This window comes from Salvelinus sp. IW2-2015, linkage group LG16 (genome assembly GCF_002910315.2).
Source record: "Salvelinus sp. IW2-2015 linkage group LG16, ASM291031v2, whole genome shotgun sequence".
Lineage (NCBI taxonomy): Eukaryota > Metazoa > Chordata > Actinopteri > Salmoniformes > Salmonidae > Salvelinus > Salvelinus sp. IW2-2015.
Window position 1 is genome coordinate 10,138,149 of NC_036856.1, and position 23,040 is coordinate 10,161,188.

The 23,040-nt window shown below is 40.7% G+C and overlaps 1 protein-coding gene across 6 annotated transcripts; it reads left to right on the forward strand.

Annotated features, from left to right (window-relative positions):
* Positions 1 to 6,055: 6,055 nt before the first annotated feature.
* Positions 6,056 to 22,740, forward strand: LOC111975581 (DAZ-associated protein 1). Of its 6 annotated transcripts, XM_070447510.1 has the most exons (14): positions 6,056 to 6,180; positions 7,421 to 7,461; positions 8,096 to 8,262; positions 8,820 to 8,885; positions 9,898 to 10,005; positions 10,283 to 10,331; positions 13,986 to 14,068; positions 16,418 to 16,565; positions 16,828 to 16,857; positions 17,295 to 17,447; positions 18,016 to 18,183; positions 20,641 to 20,733; positions 21,217 to 21,271; positions 21,902 to 22,056. In XM_070447510.1, exons 1-13 carry the CDS (start codon positions 6,149 to 6,151, stop codon positions 21,225 to 21,227), a joined length of 1,149 nt encoding a protein of 382 aa, XP_070303611.1. In that variant the 5' UTR covers positions 6,056 to 6,148; the 3' UTR covers positions 21,228 to 21,271; positions 21,902 to 22,056. The 6 variants fall into 6 exon arrangements, with proteins under 6 accessions (XP_070303611.1, XP_023859734.1, XP_023859735.1 ...); XM_024003966.2 differs by lacking the exon at positions 21,217 to 21,271 and having other exon boundaries at positions 21,902 to 22,740; XM_024003967.2 differs by lacking the exon at positions 21,217 to 21,271 and having other exon boundaries at positions 9,901 to 10,005; positions 21,902 to 22,740.
* The last annotated feature ends 300 nt before the right edge of the window (positions 22,741 to 23,040 follow it).

Here is a 23,040-nt window from a genome sequence, read left to right on the forward strand (position 1 = left end):
TGACTTGTTAAGCACATTTTTACTCCTGAACTCATTTAAGCTTGCCATAACAAAGGGGTTGAATACTTATTGACTCAAGACATTTTAGCTTTTGGTTTTCAATTAATTAGTAACATTTTTTTGCAAAAAACATTGTAGTCCATATTTTCCTGTGATGTTGATGCTTTTATCTGATGTTAAATGGCCAATCTGCAGTTACTACATACATTTTTGGACATATAATTTAAGGATATGTACCCATTGATTCTTGAAGAATATAAACATATAAATGACTCATGAGTTTAGTTTATCTGTCATACCCCATCATAACCTGAAATATAAGCATGTTTTACTCCAATGTTTGTAAACAAGTATCCTATTTTTTGAAAATCGTCAGTCCACATGTCAAGTGTAATTGCGCCATTGTATTTACCCAAGTTCTRTCTCAACTCCAGGACCACCCTCCAGCAGATTTGTTTTTGTCTGATTCAGTACTCTAGGGCGATAGGAGAGAGACTGAGTGAAGCATTCACACCTCCATTAAATTACAAAAGGATACTCTAATTGTACGCCGCCCTATGGGACTTCCGATCACTGCCGGTTGTGATCTATCAAAATAATGACATTAACATATATTGCAAGAATGTGAAAGTAGGGTGACTCCCTTAGTGGGTCTCAAACCTAGACCACCAGCACCAATAACGAACACTCTAACCACTGTCCCAATAAGGGATATCTCAAGGGCAGAGCTTCCCAACCTTTTTGGCCTGTGACCCCATTTTGATATCAATAATAACCACCCCACCATGTGAAAAAATGTATGGAATCAATGGCCAATGTTTATTTTTTTAATTGTGACTATGACAGTCTATTACAAATCAGTCTGATAGTACTTTTTACAGTATTTAAATCTATTTAAATATGGTTTAGGGTGACTGAAATGCAGAAAGGTATTGGGAAGTTCAGAAGATCATCAGGCAATAATTTTGTCTGATCTTCTGAGAAAAAAACATTATCATTGATGATGTTCTTTTCCCCCCAGTCTGATTGAACGCCTTTTCTAATGAGTCATGCGCAGCTCATGGGCATTGTTGAGGGAAACATACATGTTCCTGAGAGGCTTCTCTTTCAGTGATGGGGTCATAATATGTTGTAGCTTAAACGTTCAAAAGATAGAGCCAGATCTGTAGGAAGAAAACAGAAACCACTCTGTTTATTACAACCGCATCTAGCGGCTACCAGATGTTACTAACATAACATGCGCAATTTTTGTTTTTGTTTGTTTCTCTCGCAACCCCATTTTCAAATCAGGCAACACCACATGGGGTCCCTCCCAACCCCTGGTTTGGGAAACGCTGCTCTAGGTCATGTGCTTATTAGGACAGTATATTTAGGCCCTGTCCAGAAGAAACCCTGGGTGCTTAATGGTGCATCTGTAGAAGTTTGTGAGGATATCACGGGCCAAGCCAAATTTATTCAGCCTCCTAAGGTTGAATAAAGGTTGAAGTTCTTATCCTCCTAGATCTATCTGCTGCCTTCGACACAGTGAACCATCAGATCCTCCTCTCCACCCTCTCAGGGCTGGACGTCTCAGCCTCTGCACACTCTTGGATTGCATCCAACCTGGCAGGCCGCTCCTACCAGGTGACACGGAGAAGATCTGTGTCTGCACCACGTACTCTCACTACTGGTGTCCCCCAGGGCACAGTTCTAGGCCCTCTCCACTTCTCTCTATATACCAAGTCACTCGGCTACATCATATCCTCACATGGTCTCTCCTATCATTGCTATGAGGATGACACTCAACTACTTTTCTCTTTCCCCACTTCTGACACCCAGGTGATGACACGCATCTCTGCGTGTCTAGCAGATATCTCAGCTTGGATGACGGCTCACCACCTCAAGCAGTTGAGGCTGCTTAAGGGGAGGATGGCTCATAACAAGACGGAGCTGCCCTTCCTCCCAGGTAAGTCCTGCCTACTCCAAGACATCTCCATCACGGGTTGAAACTCCATGGTGTCCCCCTCCCAGAGTGCAAAGAACCTCGGCATAACCCTGGACAACACCCTGTTGTTCTCTGCAAACATCAAAGCAGTGACTCGCCCCTGCAGGTTCATGCTCTACAACATCCATAGAGTAGGACCCTACCTCACACCGGAAGCAGCGCAGGTCCTATTCCAGGTACATGTCATCTCCAGTCTGGACTACTGCGACTCGCTGTTGGCTGGGCTCCCTGCTTGTGCCATTAAACCCCTGCAACTTATCCAGAACGCTGCAGCCTCCTTGGTATTCAACCTTCCCCAAGTCTTCCCATGACATCCCACTCCTCCGCACACTCCACTGACTCCCAGTTGAAGCTCGCATCCACTACAAGACCATGGTACTTCCCTACGGAGCAGCAAGATGAACTGCCCTGCTCTACCTTCAGGCTATACTCAAACCCAACACCCCAACCAGAGCACTCCGTTCTGCCACCTCTGGTCTCTTGGCCCTTCCGCTCAGCGCAGTCCAAACTCTTCTCTGTCCTGGCACCCCAATGGTGGAACCAGCTTCCCCCTTAAACTAGGACAGCAGAGTCCCTTCCCTTCTTCAGAAAACATCTGAAACCCTACCTCTTCAAAGAGTATCTTAAATAATCCCACAGCTCCCCCCTCGCGCCACCTCCTCACCCCGACCTCCCAAATAGAAAATTATTTTTAAAAATAGCCTTTTGTGAACTAACAATCACACTTCACTACTCCCCACCCTTAACAGCTCTGACTTTACTGATAGCTAATTTATTGAGGAAAATTTTATTTACTATGACTGTGATATGTGGTTGTCCCACCTAGCTATCTTAAGATGAAAGCACTAACTGTCAGTAGCTCTAGATAAGAGCGTCTACTAAATGACTAAAATGTAAATGTAAAATGTTGCACCTTTTTCACTGCACTGACTGTGTGGATGGACGATTTTAGGTTGTCAGTGATGTGCATACCGAGAAACTTGAAGCTTTTCACCCTCTCCTCTGCGACCCCATCGATGTGGATGGGGGCGTGCTCCCTCTGCTGTCTCCTGAAGTCCATGATCAGCTCCTTTGTTTTGTTGAGGGAGAAGTTATTTTCCTGGCACCACTCCATCAGGGCCCTCACCTCCTCCCTGTAGGCTGTCTCATCGTTGTTGGTAATCAGGCCTACCACTGTTGTGTCTTCTCCAAATTTGATGATTTCGTTGGAGACATGTGTGGCCACACGATTATGGGTGAACAGGGAGTACAGGAGGGGGCTGAGCACGCACCCTTGTGGGGCCCCCATGTTGAGAATCAGTGTAGCAGAGGTTTTGTTGCCCACCATCACCACCTGGGGATGGTCTGGAAATCCAGGACCCAGTTGCACAGGGTCGGGTTCAGACTCTGGGCCCCGAGCTTAGTGATGAGCTAGGAGGGCACTATGGTGTTGAAGGCTGAGCTGTAGTCGAAGAACAGCGGTCTTACATACAGTTGAAGTCGGAAGTTTACATACACTTAGGTTGGAGTCATTAAAACTAATTTTTCAACCACTCCACAAATTTTTTGTTAACAAACTATAGTTTTGGCAAGTTGGTTAAGACATCTACTTTGTGCATGACACTAGTCATTTTTCCAACAATTGTTTACAGACAGATTATTTCACTTATAATTCACTGAATTGCAATTCCAGTGGGTCAGAAGTTTACATACACTAAGTTGACTGTGCCTTTAAACAGCTTGGAAAATTCCCGAAAATTATGTCATAGCTTTAGATACTTCTGATAGGCTAATTGACATCATTTGAGTCAATTGGAGGTGTACCTGTGGATGTATTTCAAGGCCTACCTTCAAACTCAGTGCCTCTTTGCTTGACATCATGAGAAAATCAAAAGAAATCAGCCAAGACCTCAGAAAAACAATTGTAGACCTCCACAAGTCTGGTTCATCCTTGGGAGAAATTTCCAAACGCCTGAAGATACCACGTTCATCTGTACAAGCAATAGCACGCAAGTATWKACCATGGGACCACGCAGRCYTCWTACRGCTCAGGAAGGAGACGCGTTCTGTCTCCTAGAGATGAGCGTACTTTGGTGCGAAAAGTGCAAATCAATCCCAGAACAACAGCAAAGGACCTTGTGAAGATGCTGGAGGAAACAGGTACAAAAGTATCTCTATCCACAGTAAAACCAGTCCTACATCGACATAACCTGAAAGGCCTCTCAGCCAGGAAGAAGCCACTGCTCCAAAACCGCCATAAAAAAGCCAGACTACGGTTTGCAACTGTACATGGGGACAAAGATTGTACTTTTTGGAGAAATGTCATCTGGTCTGATGAAACCAAAATAGAACTGTTTGGCCATAATGACCATTGTTATGTTTGGAGGAAAAAGGGGGAGGCTTGCAAGCTGAAGAACACCATCCCAACCGTGAAGCATGGGGGTGGCAACATCATGTTGTGTGGGTGCTTTGCTTCAGGAGGGACTGGTGCACATCACAAAATAGATGGCATCATGAGGAAGGACAATTATGTGGATATATTGAAGCAACATCAGTCAGGAAGTTAAAGCTTGGTCGCAAATGGGTCTTCCAAATGGACAATGACCCCAAGCATACTTCCAAAGTTGTGGCAAAATGGCTTAAGGACAACAAAGTCAAGGTATTGGAAAGGCCATCACAAAGCCCTGACTTCAATCCCATAGACAATTTGTGGCCAGAACCGTGTGTGAGCAAGGCCTACAAACCTGACTCAGTTACACCAGCTCTGTCAGGAGGAATGGGCCAAAATTCACCCAACTTATTGTGGGATACTTGTGGAAGGCTACCCAAAATTTGACCCAAGTTAAACAATTTAAAGGCAATGCTACCAAATACTATTTGAGTGTATGTAAACTTCTGACCCACTGGGATTGTGATGAAAGAAGAAAAAAAAACGGAAATAAATCATTCTCTCTATTATTCTGACATTTCACATTCTTAAAATAACGTGGTGCTCCTAACTGACCTAAGACAGGGAATTTTTACAAGGATCAAACGTCAGGAATTGTAAAAAACTGAGTTTAAATGTATTTGGCTAAGGTGTATGTAAACTTCCGACTTCAACTGTAGGTATTCCTCTTGCCCAGATGGGATAGGGCAGTGTACAGTGTGATTTCGATTGCGTCATCCGTGGATATGTTGGGGCGGTATGCAAATTGTAGTGGATCTAGGGTGTCGGGTAAGGTGGAGGTGATATGATCCTTAACTATGATCCTCCACTAGCCTGTCTGTACATTAGTGCTGAGCGATTAACTGAAATGTCTGCTGTTTTTAATTGACGGACGTTTGTTAACTTATTTGGTCAATGCACAGTTTCTGTAGCTATAAATCAGATCAAGCGATGTAGTATGGAGTTGTAGTTTCCAACAGGCCAATATTAGCGCTGAAAACTTGGTTCGTGACTACAATGGCCATAACCCAATACGTGTCCACCTACTTGTCCGGTCTGTGTGGTGCGCTGAACTGTAATGTGAACATTTGGAGCAGACATGGAGACTGAGGGTGCGTTTGTAAATTCACTCTGGCTATCTACTATGATTTCCGCTCAGCCCAGTCAAAACTGTTCGCTGCTCTGGCACCCCAATGGTGGCACAAACTCCCTCACGACGCCAGGTCAGCGGAGTCAATCACCACCTTCCGGAGACACCTGAAACCCCACCTCTTTAAGGAATACCTAGGATAGGATAAAGTAATCCTTCTAACTTTTATTAAAGTAAAGTAATGTGAATAAATTGTGGTAAGTGATAAGTAGTAATGTTCAGTCACTACCGTTAATTGGTTTTTTTAAATGTATACATTTAATGTCCACATTTCTTTGGTAATAATCGAACCGAAACCGAACCAACCTCAAAAAGCACTAATCACTCAGCACTATATAGTACATCCACAAGCAATGCAGTGTGGCAGTATTATTTTGTTTTCTGATCTAATTTGTAAATGAAGAGACTACATCTTGAATTTCAACTACATATCCCACAACTGTATATTATTACATTTTTTCACCCCCTGGCAGGTGACCCCGTGTGGCAAACGTCGTCATTGCGCAGATTCAGTTCCAACCAAAAGCGGAGTGACCTTCCTCGAGTGGAGCAGTACTGAAGCAATAAACTAGTGACAGCGCACCCGTTCCCTGCACTAGCCTTAGAAATGAACAGCAATTTAGCCGGAGATGAAGTTGGGTAAGATGTGATCTCCACCTAATTAATGAGGATTAGTTATATAAGTATATACTCCTTTGCAGTTTAACTTCAATCAATGAATTACTGTGATAGATATCACCTGCATCACCACTTTTACTCAGCTAGCTAACGTTAGCTAGCTAGTTGGCTTTTTTATATTTATAACTACAGTACTGGTAAATAACGTTAACTAGCTAGTTTGCGAACGTTGACTTTAGCCTAGCTAGTTAAGAATAATTTGGAAACATGCATGACATTGGTTTAGGTAGCTAGATAGCTAATCAAAAGTAATGTTTACATGGTGTCATTGAATAATTAATTGAAGTACTCAACTATTCATCTAATTAACGTTAGTTAACTAGATAAATATAAACCGAAACAAGTTGTCTCTCTAGCGTTGGCAGCTAACGTTAACTAGCTAGRAAAGTGGTGAAGTACCAATACGGCACGGTAACGTTATCATCAGGAGTCGACACTTGGCTATCTTCGTTTTGTAAAGTAGCCAATTTCAAGTTTGATTGAAGTCGACAGAATATAACGTTGGTTAACACTACATGCTTAAAAATACCAGAAGCTAGTAAACTTTTTCAATTGTGGCTACTTGCTGGTGATAGCTAATATTGCGCTGTTACTCTTGAACTTGATAGAGAACTGACTTCAGGGCATAAGATTGAGAGCATTGTAATATTGGTTTGATCCGTCAACATTATCCATATCAAATTATAGTTGAGGCAATGGTATCTTACCTATTTTTTTAATATTTMTTTTACTTGCGGCATATAGCTAACGTTGGTTTATAAGATTAACTAAAGTCAAATCTGTAACGTTAGCTAACGRTCTTTCAAGTTTCATGGATAATTAATGTGTTTTGGTTAACTAGCTAATTTAGCTAGCTTAAGTTAATATCTTCGCTTGCCTGGTTTATGTTAGCCTGTATACGTGGCAAAAGGTTTCAAAACAAGACCAGAGGTGTTGTCGGTGCTAAACAAGTCACCCTTATTCCAGTATTTGAGTAGAAAGCAGGGTTTGTTGATATGCATCATCAGCAGCTTAAAGAAATATACCCTCAGTAAAATAACTCCATCTATTGTGAGGTTACATTACAATAATGTGGCACAGTCAGTTTTCACATGTTAACGCATCAGAACCATTTGATAATGTGGTCTTGTGTCCCAGGAATGATGGACCATCTCAGGTTTTGCTTAAAGCCAAAGGAATGCTTTTTTTTCTCGTTTTATAGGAAACTGTTTGTGGGTGGCTTGGACTGGAGTACAACACAGGGTGAGTCAGCTGTCTACTTACCAACCAGTCAATATTAGGCGTATTGCAGTGCACATACTGTTGTCCTTGAAGGTGTGCATAAAAATGTTGTTCTGGAGTACTAAAGGGTGGCATGTTAGTGTGTATTGTAATTAAAGTACACATGCAGGCTTTTCTCATAGTTGCTCAGATCTAGTCTTAAGCGAGTTTGTCTGAAGCTACGGTTCAGAGACCTTCTCTGTATCATGCTTGATTGGGCAGTGTGTGTCTTTGCACCACGCTCTTCAATCTGACAGTGTTTTCTGAAGTTATGAGCAATAGCCACAGTACTATGTCATTTTGTGCATCCTTCCTTGGTATTTCCTTGGGGCTTTCAATGACAAGAAAAGCAATTATAAGAATTCGATGTGATTGTTATGAAAATTATTTGTTGAAACCTCCATGCCCTGCCTCCAAAGATGCATGCGTGTCTCACCCCAGGGAGAGAAGCTGCTGCCTTGGCAACAACTAATGGGGATCTTAATGAAATACTAAATACTTTGCATTCAGTGAACTTTGAAACACATTACCCATAATGTCAGGACACTATGTATGTATCCCTAAAGGATCCTGTAACGGATCGTCCCACTCATGTCAATGTCCTCTTTTCTATCAGAAACTTTGAGAAACTATTTCTCACAGTATGGTGAAGTAGTTGATTGTGTCATCATGAAGGACAAAACCACAAATCAGTCGCGGGGCTTTGGTTTTGTCAAATTCAAAGACCCCAACTGTGTCCGGACTGTACTGGAGACCAAACCTCATAATCTTGATGGCAGAAATGTGAGTATGCACTTTGCAGCTTGAATAAGGAAAGTAAAATATGTGTCTTATCAATTATGCCTTTTTTAAGTATTAGAACAATTAAGCACTGCATGGGAATGTGGACTTTTTAACTGAAGTATTACACGTAGATGATACTCTGTACAAGAGCAAGTAGTAGTGAATTCATAACTGGCATTGGTATCTTCAGTAAATGTAAGGCTGGCTCTGAAGGACATTCATGGACATGAAAGCAGGCTGTTTGCCAAACAAGTGTTGCCTGTTCAGATGCCTATTAGTTGAACTAACATGTAACTGCAGTGGGCTGGACATGACATGCTTGGTTTGCTACAAGTTGCTCTATGCAGCAATATGAACAGGTCAATTTTGCCATATTGAAGGTCATTCTCTTGCAGTTAAACTTTGACTTATCATAATGTGAATTGTATAACACGTCATTTATTTAATTTGTATGTGGCCTTATTGAGTGGGCAAATTCACCAGATAAATTGGAGGGAACATTTGAAGGGGATTTTTCACTGAAGGGTGAGATGTACAATTTCATTCCTTGCCTTCAGATTGATCCCAAGCCATGTACTCCCAGAGGAATGCAACCTGAAAAAGTGCGAACGAAGGACGGCTGGGTAAGGGGCGTATTTTAATTAGTTGGGGCTACATGTGTCCTCTACAGAAATAGGGCACCAAGCCTTGGTAGAATGGATTAAATTGTATCCTTTTGGTCCTTTGATAAACTGGGGTCCTATCTGCCTCTAGAAATCTCATCTGTCACACTGATGCTTATTGCTGTGAACATGACTTCTACTAATGAGCCCAAAATTTAATTGTTAGACTTAAGTGATTTAGTATATAAAAAAAATTACGCAGAGATCCTGAAATGGCTTGTCTCAGTAACTCTGAAGTGAAGGCACTAGTGTGCCCTGATCTTTTGGGACTAGTGTTCGCATTGATGTGACGTGAAGAATTATACCCCAGGGCAGAATGAGAGAACCTAATTTCTTCTCCTCTGTCTGACTAGATGAAGGTGAATTGTCTTCAGTGGGATTCAAATACAAGTTTATTGGCTGCGTACACAGTTAAGCAGGTGTTGTAGAGGGTACAGTAAAATGCTTGTTACTAGCACCTAAAATGCAGGGAAAAATGTCTTAACAAGTACACAAATAATAATGAAAAACTAAAAAACAAATCACAAATGTTAGAACTCATCCAGATAACAACCCAAATAACACTCAGTAATCCAAATGCCACCTAAAATATATACTGAGAATGACATGTAAAGCAGAAGATATTAGTGAGCCGTGTCAAGATTTGAGTATATAAACAGTTTAACAAAAATGGAACGTACAGTAGTAGATATATTAGAATGAGCTATGTGAATAATACACGGTGTGAAAGAAACAGTCCAGTGTTTGTCTTCATATACATGGGACAGCAGCGTTGGCTGTGAGTGCGAGCGAGTCTATCTTTGTCTTTTACTTACTACATGAGTACTACTCTCTTACTACAGGGGATGGTGTGATGGCTGTTCAACAGTCTGATGGCCTGGACATAGAAGCTGTTTTTCAGTCTTTCGGTCCTGGATTTGATGCACCTGTACAGATTCTTGATCTGGCTTTGAGATCCCATTCTTTGTTTCAGAAGGGCAGCAAAGCTGACAGCAATAAATCAAAGAAGATATTTGTCGGCGGAATCCCCCATAACTGCGGTGAACCTGAACTCCGGGACTATTTCAATAGATTTGGAGTGGTGAGTCCTGTTAAAATGTCTATACTGTATTGTATAGCTTTTATATTAAAAAAATACCTAAAACAGTTTTAAATGTTTTGCACAGGATCCAATATAGGAACTGCTTATTGGAAGACTACAGGAAAAGTAGTATTTTCTGTTAGAATGCCATCAATATGAGGAGAGGATATTGATAGAATGTGTTAGTTTTCCAACTGAGAGATGCATGCAATGGCAATACTAGCATATTTTTCCCTGTATCCTAATGCAGCCCATGTTCTCCTTTGTTGAATCCAAGGTCACAGAGGTGGTAATGATCTATGACGCGGAGAAACAGAGGCCCCGAGGTAAAAGCTGATCTCGTTTTTCTCTTCCATACCTCCCATCTCTAAATCTCATGACAAACTATTCTGACCCAAAGAGAATAAGCCGCATTCAATCCACTTTCCCCCATGCTCAATTACAGCTAGACCCACCTGTGTCTTCTGGTGGAACGTCTTGTTCGTCATTCATTCACAGGCGTTGTAATGGATGCCACCTTTTAAATACTGAAAGCTTTCCCCGTGCAGTCCTATTTACATGGTGAGAAAGTTTGCATGAATTTCAAACATCTTGACTTTGTGTGACCGGATCAGCTTTTGATGCATTTAGATGTTTTATTAAGGGACATGCTAACACACTATAGTATTACATGTAGTTTGAAATAAATTGGCTTTATCATGACGACTATACTTGAGTACAGTATCTTGATATTTTTTTGTGGTATTATTCAGGCTGCATGAAATGGATTGTCTTATTTAAACCTTTGACCATTTGACAAAAGTTAACATTTGTCTTTTTTGAGTGCTTTGAGTTAAATGCTGAAATGGCAGAACTTCACCAGCATAGTGCTAGATTATTCCTTTTTTTTATTAGGGCCCTATAAAATCTGCAATACGGAAAACATGGACTCAATCCAGACAATAAATTGGAATTGAACAATATAACTTTGTTTGGTAGCGAATCAACTAAATGTTTAGAAAATGTGTTAATTAGCCCAAGTTTATCACAAGACATGAACAGAATGCATCAGTGATTCGTATTTCCTGCAACTTTCTGAAGAGTCAATGAGAATTCCCCATGTGTGCAGTGCGCGCAGCTACCAGTTTGTGTCGCGGTTGGCGATGATGCTAATGAAAAATCTTCTGATAGATGGAAAGGCTTTCCCAAAAACCTTCTCAATTAAATGTTAACTACATGGTAGCCTATGTTTACCTGGCAGAATGATGTCATGATTATTTGCATCAATCCAGTGGATATTTGTTTTGCAAACTACCATCACGTGTGCTACAAAAACATCACTAAACAGCCTCTAACTAGGTGCTCACTGGAATTTAAGGGTAAGACATTTCTCAAATTTTACCCAGAACTCAAAAGTGGTCTCCTGATGTGGTTTATAGCATGGTTGTGGACTTATAACATCCAGTTTAGTTTTTTCTATTAGTGTGATTTTGAGAGGGAAACCCTGAAGAAACTGGTGAAAGGAATTCCTATGGCCCTAAATTATGCAGATACAGTTCACTTTTTTTTTCCCAGGGTCGGTTGACATTTGAAATAGTTTTTAAGAACAAAGTAAGGAGTTTCATCTGTTAAATTAGTTGATAGTTAGGCTGCGTTTACACTGGAAGCCCAGTTCTGATATTCTTTCCACTAATTAGTCTTTTGACCAATCACATCAGATCTTTTCACATCAGCTCATTTTCAGAGCTGATCTGATTGGTCAAAAGACCAATTAGTAAAAAAWTTAATGAGAATTGGGCTGTAAACGCACCCCTAGAATGACAAGACCAGCATGGGTGGATGTAGATTAGTCTGGTCAGTTAGCTCAGAACTGTTTAGCTTAGATGTAGGTTACATTAGGTTGGGTAGTTTGCTCAGAGCTGTTTCTTCTGCGTTTGTCCCACATAGCAATGATGCAGCAGTCAATGACTCCTGTCATTTATTACACCTCTTCTACTTCAGTACTCATTGATCTCTTTGGGGAGACAAGCAGAATAGTTTGTCATCTGAATTTACACGATGTTGCACAGCAATTACATTAACATAATCAAGCATAATATCCAGACCTTTCTTTTACTAAAATACTTTTAAACATTCAGTATTAAGCTAAGTTTTCTTTTGTTTAATTTAGACTTCTGATTTAAAAAATATATATATATTAAGTGTTTTCCCGTATGTAGAAAGTTAAGTATTTTTGTAAGTATAAGCCCTTCCTATTTTAATTTTCCTGTCCTTTTCCTTGTGAATGGTTTGAATGTGATTAACGGTGTCTCTTAAGATTTGTCTTTTCTCCTTTAGGTTATTGTGTACTGAGTGGTATCACAGAGGTACAGGCCAGATGTTTGAACCAAAAATGGAATGTTCAGGCTGTCAATTTGGGGTGTATACAAAGTTTAGAMTCATCATGGTTATGAACTTGAGTTTTTTTTGCGCTGAGCACGACTGGGTTTTTGACACCTTTTTTGGGGTAGATCGTCTAGGAATGTTTGTTTGCAAATGCTTGAACTAAGTTTTGAATCTAGATTAAGGACAGGTCATCGATGGATGATATTTATAGTTGTAGATCAGGCGGCTTGGGACAGCTTGAAATAATATTAGCGGTTTCAAAATCTCGGTTGTCTCAAAGGACATTTAATTGGAATCAGGTTAGGTCCCAGAGTGGAGATTTTCTCACAACCCAATTCTGCCACTGGTATGAGTTTATCAAAATGAAACTGGTTCACTGTAGTGGGCTATTGCTGCTGCATAACTGAAGTACTGTGGAAATTTTTTATCACCACAAAAAAATCACAAGACTTTACAGAACCAGGACATTTGCCAATGTTGGGGTTCTAAATGTACAATTAAATGAAGGATTCAATTACAGTGCCGTATATTCATAGGTTCAGCTAGAGTAACTTTTAATATCATGCAGGGACTGTAGTCATTGGGATGAATGGTGTTTTTGCTTGATATTGTTGGTGCTAGAAACAAGCATTTCGCTGCACCTGCGATAACATCTGCAAAACTGTGTACGCCACCAATAAAAGTTTAGATTTGATTTGTTAGAATAACACAGGCTCTATGCAGTTCAATGGAAAACTGAGAGGCTTCACAGTCAATCACCTTATCAAAGCCTTCATTTCAGGGCTTTTATTTTGTACAGTAAGAGTTGAATACTTACACCATTGGGTTTTTCACCATGTTTGACGGGAACTTTGTTTATCCCCCATGCAAACTCTTGACAGCATCATTAGTTATTACTTACACATTTCGGAGGACAAAATGGCCTATATCTTTGTGTTGCTGTTGTAAGCAATATTGTAATTTTCCATTTAGGCTTATCCTGGCTGACTCTAAACATAAATCCACATTTGGGAAAAATTGAAAAAGCTTTAGACATTGTACAGTTTCTGTTTCTCCATTTTTTTTGTTTTGTTATGCATTAACGATGGATGCTGCCAGTTTGTGCTGCACAGCAATATACCAAGGGGCAGATCAAGTTGGGGTTTGGATGAAATGAAGTAACATCAATACCGCTGGGCCAATTGGCACCCAATACATACATGAATGCTCTGAAACCACTAAAGTGTGTCATGAAATCTATATAGTTTTTATATTCCTCAGTAGTTCAACTGACTGCACTGGATATAACTGTATTACAATTTTATATATTACATTACATTTTCAAACACCTATATAATACAGAACAAGAAGACTTTGCTATGCTAGAAGTTAAAAAAACCAACTGAAACCTTAGTTGATCATGGAAAGGATTGGTGCAAAGTTTATCTTGGATGATACAAGTGCCTCAGCCCTCAAACTTCAGCTTGTGTATCGCTGCAAGTCAGTGACATCATCTGAACCCCAGGAGCCTCCAGCTCAGTCTTGATGGATCCTTGTCTTGCTGAGCCCAATACTGTTCTTCATCTTGTGTTGTCACAACACCCTGCTACCTTGATTCACTCTTGGTCGTTGGCTAGGTTTTGGATTTATTACTTTCGAGGCCGAACAATCAGTGGACCAGGCTGTCAACATGCATTTTCACGACATCATGGGCAAAAAAGTGTGTAGTTGTAGTTTTATTTTACCCTCAAGATCAAACTGAGGCTTGGGCGACGGGATGCATCGTTTGCTGCTGTTAAATTTGAGTTACAGCTCTTATTTTCAGGGGCCACCAATGAGGTTGAAGGCCTATAGCTCTTATAAACTTCATTTTAATGACATGGCTGAAGATTTTCCTAAAAGATCAGGTCACAATTGTTTTCTGGATCACGTAACATTTCAATGGCCTGGTTGACCTTGTACTTGTTGTAAAGAATACTCGGTCACCCCTCCTGAAATATTAGTGACAACTTCTGTAGTCGCCCAAGGCTTTGTTTATTTTGACCTCTCCTTTAGGTTGTAAAAGGTATTCGATATCTTACTTCAAACAATACTTGCCCTGGCTTTGGAGATTCAAGGGAGTGGCCAGTTTTGGAGCATATAATGGGAGATAAGAGTTTACATTTACATTTAAGTCTAGCCTAAAATGCTTTATTTTACCACAGAGAAATCACCTAAAGGATTGGTCTTGTTCAGTTCTTTTTTTCTTTTTTGATTATTTTGTTGGCAGGTCACTTACTTTTTGAGTTATTTGATATATTTCCTAAAGAACCTAAATTAAGTGACCTCAGTTTAAGAATCTCCATACTGTGTCGATCAATTCTGACAACCAAAATGGGTGGGTCTTTTTCTAGGGCTATCTATTCACACCGTCTTTGAATTACAGTTGATTTTGCTTGCCCCTATCATTCACTACTTCCTTCCAGCGACAAGTTCTTAGCTAAGTGGGTGCCTGAAGCCACAGTTCTGTGATACCAGTAGTTTTTATATTCTGTCATGAATGATTTGTCGTTTTATCATAAACAATTAGCATAACTACTTCTGAGACATCTTCTCCTATAGCATTCATTATCTTGACAAAATTAATTTGGAAAATTTGCATTCAATAGTGTGATTACCCCCCCCCCCCCCCCATATGAGGACACAACATTTGTCTTTGATTGAAAGAGAACATTTAAATGGACAGTGACTTATGTACCCATTTTTCATAGTTGAGCTCAACCCATGTCTGTTCATAATTGATGTATGGGACCCTACCTACATTATGCTATCCTCTTACCGACTCCTTGACTGATTTCCAGAAGGAATCGGGGCTTGGCTTGATCTTGAGTTGACATTACCTTTGGCTTAGACTTGAGGGAGGTAGGGGATATAAGTTACAAAATTAGAAAGTGGAGCACATCAAACTGTGGGACAAAATCCCAGTTCTGCTGTTGGGTAGTGTATTGAAGTCATGGTATCCATCACTCCCAGCCACYATGCCCGCGGGAGAAGACCCAGGTAGCTGTTCTGTAGACGGAGGGCCACTCGTGGAAACGTGCTTGTAATTAGGTCGACAGAGAAGAAAGAGGCGAGGCAAAGAAAGTGGCACCGCCTTAAAGCAGGGGGGAAATTGAGATTCATTTCGCAAGGTGACCCCAATAACTCAACCTCTATAGAGCCTAGTCTATTTCTGTCTAGTCCCCCCCTCTTCCCCGCCATGTAGTTTTTAAACCCATTTGTCGCTCTGGTAAACTGCTGGTATCTCTGGCTGGCTACAACAAGTGACACTACTATTTTATAGGGCAGATAAGGGCTGGTAGCCTCACAAACCATCTGGTGTGATACAAAATGATTGGCTTTTCAACCTCATTGAACATTAGTCCAGTCCAATACCAAGTGCTTCTATTCTGTGTGAGATGAGCAAATCAGATGGGTATTAGTCAATTGAGCACCATTGCAATTTTCTCCATTATCTGACACGGTATGAAGATTCATTTTTAAATTGACTTATGACTGTCCATTTCTATTGTCTGCATGTTTTACCTCTTCTGATATATATGATACATTTCTTTGTACATCCATCTCCCTCTGAAGTTCTACTACAAGTTAAATATAATTGAGATTCTTTAAACGTTAGCTGGGAAAAGGTAAGTCTTTACCTTCCGATAGATGTTTTTATCAAAGTGAAAGGGCACAAAAAAAGGAAATATGAATATGTTTCTCAGGCCGATTTGTCAAATTTATGAAATTTTTGCACCATTTTAAATCAATTGCTATTTTATGCTTTATTCAAAATGATTTAACCAACAATTAAGCAATATCTTATTGTGACTGAAGTACCTGAGAAACATATTGTTACTCAACTCCCCTTAAAGTATTGATCTGCATTAGGCACAAGTGTAATGGCCCAGATAAGATGTAAAACTGAAACCCTCTCAAGCTGATATGTTGAAGAGAAATATTAGTAATGGGTGAGATCGGGTAAGGAAGGTATTTTGGTGATAAACTACTGGTCTTGCAAATTGTGCCCTCCTTGTCCTTTGTCCAGGTGGAAGTGAAAAAGGCTGAACCTCGGGACAGCAATGCTCCTGGCCAGCTTGAACCTAACCATTGGGGACCCAGAGGCATCCTGAGTACCGCCAATGGTTGGTCGGCACAGCCTGCCCAGGGCTGGCAGCAGAGTTATGGGCCTCCGGGTGAGTGGGAGACCAGCCAGAGCAGAGAAAGCGGCTCGTTCTGTCAGACCAGGAACATGACATTCTATTATACCTAGGAGAAATATAGTATTGGAAACTGTTAAAATGCCTGATTGCTTTTTAAAATAATATTAACATTGTATTTCTAGGTCCACATTGAATCTTTACTTTGAGGAATGATCAACGTACTGTAGTTAAGAAATTACATATTGAAGAATTGTTTTTGTGCCAGCAAAATACTAAACTATTTTCTCTTTTGAAGGAGTTTGGGTGTCTACAGGCCAGCACATGGGTACGTTTTGCCCTTGAATCACTTGACTGTTTTGGATATCTCGCACTAACTAGCTTTTTTAAATAGTTAGCTATTGTCTTGTGATGGTTAACTTATCAAGAAAGTATTGTGTCATAGACAATTGCCTTGCACTTTATATTTTCCATATTGACCAATTGGGTAATGTCAGTTAAGCACCAGTGTTATCACGGTGACAGCTGGGATACCTGAGGGCACTCTAAGTCCATTATCTGTCTCTAGAGGGAAATTATCATTATTCTTAACACTCTTCACCCTTGCTTAAGTCTTGTATCATACCACCCCAGCGGTGAAAATGTTATCTAATGTGCAGTCTCTACTGACAGTGGGTTTCAACCAGGATATATCCAAGACTGAAAATGTACCAATAGACACCTGTCATCACGTATTTAGTAACTGTTGTGTTCTCTCTGACTCAGGTGGGTACGGGCCCCCTTTATCTGTGGGCCGTGGCGCTCCCGTCCAGCCCCCCTCACCGTTCAACGCATTCCTCGTCACAACGACCCCGCCGGGGGGGTTTGGTGCACCTCAGGCCTACGCTCAACAGGGATACAGCACACCACCTCAGTTCGGTCAGTATCTGCAATGTATTGTTGTCATAAGAAAAGCATGTTTCTATTTATGTAAATGGTTTTGTTTTCATATTGCCAATATTGCAATAAACAATATTGTTATGTCCCCAAAAATGTGTGTTTTGTAAAAAATAAAAATCATTGCTTTATGATGAGTGTTTGCACATATGTACAAATTCCTCCACAAAAAAACTCAAATGTTAGTGCGCGTTTCAAATGCGGGCATCGTTAAGTCAGGTAAAACGGAGGAATATAATTTCAACACCAGCTTTGTCTTGAAGAAATGAATAGCTGGTCTGCAGCGCTAGCAATAATGTAACACCAACAGTAACACGTTTTAGATTTCTCAATTTTTATCTTCACGAACGTTAATATCGTCTTCACAATATATAATTTTTTAATACCACCAGTATATGATTACATTCTAATATCATCCAACCCTACTGCCTAGACTGACAAAGGTTCTATGATTCTTTTGATTATAATAAAATGGATATATATCATACGGGTGATCTTTCATAGTTCAGAATGTACAACATAACTACTCTTCCATCTGGCACTGGTTTAGGGTACAGTTTTGGCACGCCTCAAGGTGAGCAGTATGCCCCACAAGGAGTGCCGCCCCCGCCCACGACTCCGGTAACAGGGCCGCTAGGGTTTGTTCCAGCTACAACACCTACTCAGGACATCAGCAAAGCACCCACGGGACAGCCAGACTTCCCTTACAGCCAGTATGGTAAGTAGAGCCTCCATGCAGTCCCTAGCCCCACCCTCAGCATTGCTGTTATTATGGCTTATACTGGATAGATCCATTTTGTTGGATGCTTTATTGGGTCAAACAACCCCTCCCTAGCCTAAGCTCATTACAACAACCCTAAAACAAGCAGGAGCTCGCAACCTTTGGTACCATGTAGCTTTAACGACATCACATGCATATGCACGCTTGCATACATACACCCCCCCCCCCCCCCCCCCCCCCCCCCCACGGCTTGGCCACGAAGATACTATAGAAGTCCCACCATACCCAGGACTCTTCAGTGTCACCTTTTTTGGAATATTCCAGTTAGGGCTGTGTAATGATGTGGATGGGTAACCAATGATAGGTATGAACTAGATCATCCTGCCTAGAAATCTTGTTTGAGAGGAGTTGGAATATCCACCAAACTGCAGATAGACAAAGGAAGGTATTGTATTTTACTGGCAAAGGTTACAGGCAGTTTGACCAACTGTTCCCTTTTTGGTATTGACTTGGCTGGCTTTTCTCTCCTGGCATGAGCTCCATGGTGTCAATGGATCCTGTAGATTATTTTTCTCCTGAGAGTAATAGGTTTCAGACCAATCTTTCCCCACAAACAAATATGAAAGCTTATATGAGAAGACTGAAGGCACTGTATCAGGATTTTTTTCAATTCCTTCAATTATACTTATTGTACCATGTTGGGTACAAATCCAGCATTGTCATCAATTGAGGGGCTCTTGCATAAGGTCTCTTCCTCCTTAGTAAACAAAATGCCTTGGTAAATCCTTGCTTTTTGAAAGGTTAATGTATGTTGCTTAGTTAGTTAATTCTGTCTGCCCCCTCGTCCTCACTGGCATTTGTCAGTGAACAAAAATCTGTGGGGAGAGACAGACCTAGATATCTTGTTTTGTTAATAGCTCTTATAAGTGTATAGCTCTTCAAAATAGTACAGTGCATTTGGAAAGTATTCAAACCCATTGACTTTGTCCACATTTTGTTGCGTTACAGCCTTATTCTAAAATGGATTAAATGTTTTTCCTATTCAATCTACACACATGTTTCAAACAGCTTTTGGAAATTTGAGCAAATGTATTAAAAATAAAGAACAAATACCTTATTTACATAAGTATTCAGACCCTTTGCTGTGAGACTTGAACTTGAGACAGGATTGTGTGTCAACACAGATCTGGGGAATTGTACCAAAACATTTCTGCAGCATTGAAGGTCGCCAAGACCACAGTGGCCTCCATCATTCTTGAATGGAAGAAGTTTGGAACCACCACGTCTCTTCCTAGAGCTGGTCACCTGGCCAAACTGAACAATCGGGAGAGAAGGGCCTTGGTCAGGGAGGTGACCAAGATCCCGATGGTGACTCAAAGAGCTCCAGAGTTCCTCTGGAGATGGGAGAACCTTCCAGAAGGACAACCATCTCTGCAGCACTCCACCAATCAGGCCTTTATGGTAGTGGCCAGACAGAAGCCACTCCTCAGCTGCAGGGACTGGGAGGCTCAGGATAGAGGGAAAGATGTACAGAGATCCTTGATGAAAACCTGCTCCAGAGCACTCAAGACCTCAGACTGGGGCGAAGGTTCACCTTCCAACAGGACAACGACCCTAGGCACACAGCCAAGACAACACCGGAGTGGCTTCGGGCCAAGTCTCATTGTCCTTGAGTGGCCCAGCCAGAGCCCTGACTTGAACCAGATCTAACATCTCTGGAGAGACCTGAAAATAGCTGTGCAGCGATGCTCCCCATCCAACCTGACAGAGCTTGAGAGGATCTGCTGAGAGAAATGGGAGAAACTCCCCAAATGCAGGTGTGCCAAGCTTGTAGCGTCATACCCAAGAAGACTCAAGATTGTAATCGCTGCCAAAGGTGCTTCAACAAAGTACTGAGTAAAGGGTCTGAATACTTATGTAAATATGATATTTCAGTTGTTGTTTTTTTACATTTGCAAACATTTCTAAACCTGATTTTGCTTTGTCATTATGGGGTATGGGTGTGTAGATGAGGGGGGGGGGGAAACAATTAGAATAAAGCTGTAACATAACAATGTGGAAAAAGTCAAGAGGTCTGAATACTTTCCGAATGCACTGCATCAGTTGAATACATCCCTGTGACTGTCAGTTGAGATTCCCATCTTGTTCAGTGTTTCGCGCTTTGCTTACCCATCCTGCGCTTTCCCGTTTGCATTAGCTGCCTACTTTAGAAAGGTAACCATAGGCGGCAAAGGGCATTAGCAAGTAGCCCCCCCACCCCCATTCACCCTATGTGTTTGTAATTCCAGATGGATGTGTGCAGTGATGGTAGGAGTCTTAAGATCAGGCAGTCAGCGGGAGTGTAATAATTAAGTGTTAAGCCAAGCCCTAGTGGCAGGTCTAAGAAGGGGACAATGTTAAAGTAAAGTAGACTATCTTGGTTGCGTCAACCTAGTCTCCTCGTCTCCCTGATAGGCCTGAGTATCTACCCTCAGGAGCCCTCTTCCTACGGACCAACGCGTCCTTCTCACAGTAATGGTCAGGATGTGCAGGGAGGAAGTAGTGCAGGTAGGTGTGAGCATTCTTTTCCAACCACCAAAAGTACAGTTCAGTATAAAGTCGTATAGCTGCTACTTTTTTTTGCGTCCCTTTCCCCTGTATGTGCTTTTGTATGTTTGTGCATACAAAGTACATACTTCTAGAGTAAACTAAAATACAGCTACGGTATTCAATGATTTGAGATTGAGATCTTATTGCGTGAACATATCTCACGATATGAATAATAAATCAATTAACAGGGTTCCATGCCTGTTGAATGTTAATACGTCTCATTTCCTATCGTAGCTGTAGTTTATTATACCAACAACACCTGTGTCCTCAGATTTGTTTGTCCTCTCTCTCTGCCTTTTCTGGTAAAAAAAGAAGATTTAATTGGCAAAATGTGTTCATGGTATACTATAATTAACGTTTTTATTTTGCTCTCTGTTGTTGAAAGTGTTAGCAGTCAATTAACTTGTTTTTTCCCCATATGCCATCGTCTCCTTTTGACAGATCAAAGATGATAATCAGAGGAAAGTTTGTATGAAGAAACAAACACTTGTGGCTGGTGAATGAATGTCCGATATCTATTTGATTTCTCTGGTCATGTTAGGTCTGCTCTTCCACATGTTTCTTCCAGCTTTGTAGCGCTTTGAGCACCTTGTGGGAAAGTTTGCTTGTGTTCTTCTACCATTTTCTGTTTCCTTTCTTTTCTTTTTTCATTACTCTGTAGTGTCTGACATGAGTTGTAACTTATCAGCCTGATCTGAACTGAATGTCTATGCAGTTCTCTGCTTCTCCTGCTACAGTGGATTGCAGGGAGATGGAGCCATCGTGTCTATTTAAAAATAAAAACCTGTTAAGCATTTATACTGTTTTCCTTTTGTTGATTCCTCTCATAACAGTTCAGATTACATCTTTTGAATCCTCAAAATAATAGACCGATTGATTTACACCGGAAGCACTCATTCTTAACTGGCTAACCAAACTCAGAATTTTGGTTCATGGAGGCTCATGAAGGAAGACAGACAATATTTAACATGAACATTAAAAAGCCCTGAAACCATGATCAATGCTGTATTTATTTTGGGTAAAATAAGGGACTTTCACCTAGCTGGTTGGAATCTGTTTGTTTATGAGCACCATTTATGATTGTGATAATGAACCCCTCTTCCCTGTTCTCCACCCACCCTCACAGGTTATGGTCAGGACCTGAGTGGGTTTGGCCATACTTTTGCAGATCCCAGCCAGCAGACCGCTTCATACGGGGCACCAACAGCACAACCGGCGGCGGGCCCCCAGCCTACAGCAGCCGCTTTTGCTCGAGGACAGAATCACAACGTAACGGGCTTCCATCCATACCGGCGCTGAGCGTCTCCGACCGCCACAGCGCTCAGTTCTAAAGTCAGGGAAATGTGTTCTGGTCATAAGCAAAACTGGATTTCTGTATTTGTTTTTTGGAACACAAATTGACACAATTTGGGAAAAAGTGAACTCTCATAAAACCAGGGATTCCAATTACTTCTGTTACAATGTCACATGATGTAAAAGTTGATGTAAGACTTTTGCATAACCTTTCTTTCAAATGTTGAAATGAAAGGAACTTTGTTTCTCCCCACATGTTTTAAAGTAGGACTTTACTACTTTGCAATAGGTTTTGATTGTCTGGTCAAACACTAGCACAGAGAATATATATATATATATATATATATATATATATGAGAGACATATGTATATTTATGCCGGATACAGAAATGAAAACAGGGTCTAAAGTTCTCAGCTTTAAATTCTAGGGAAAATGTTTTTAATTTGGTGGATTGTGTTTATTTTCTGAGTCTTTATTTTAAAGTTTGGAAAATATGAATATATATTATACACAAACTGCAATTTTTTTAAAGAGAATTTTGTACGAAAAATGTACACTTTGCTTGTTTTTTTATTTAAAGATGTAGACTTCCCTCAGGTGGCTGTTTTTGAGTGCATTTTGCACTTATGCAAAAAGAAAGGAATTTATTTCAAATAAATGTTTTAAAGATATCCTGCCTCTTGTTGTTGTCAATATTAGGAAGGTGTTCCTAATGTTTGATATACTTGGTGTATATTCTGTTTAGGATCCCATTACAAAAATGTTGTGGGGCATTACATGAACCATCAAGGGGTAGGGGCTGTGTTGTTTCTGGGGGGGTGACAGTCTATGGGGAAAAAAACACCCATGGTCATTTTCAAGGGTTAGGTAGAATGACCATAATCATGGACCAGGTTCCCTCAAGATCAACAAAAACCTGAATATGTCAAACCCAAATGCGTTGGGCCCTCWAAAAAAAAAAAAAAGATTTW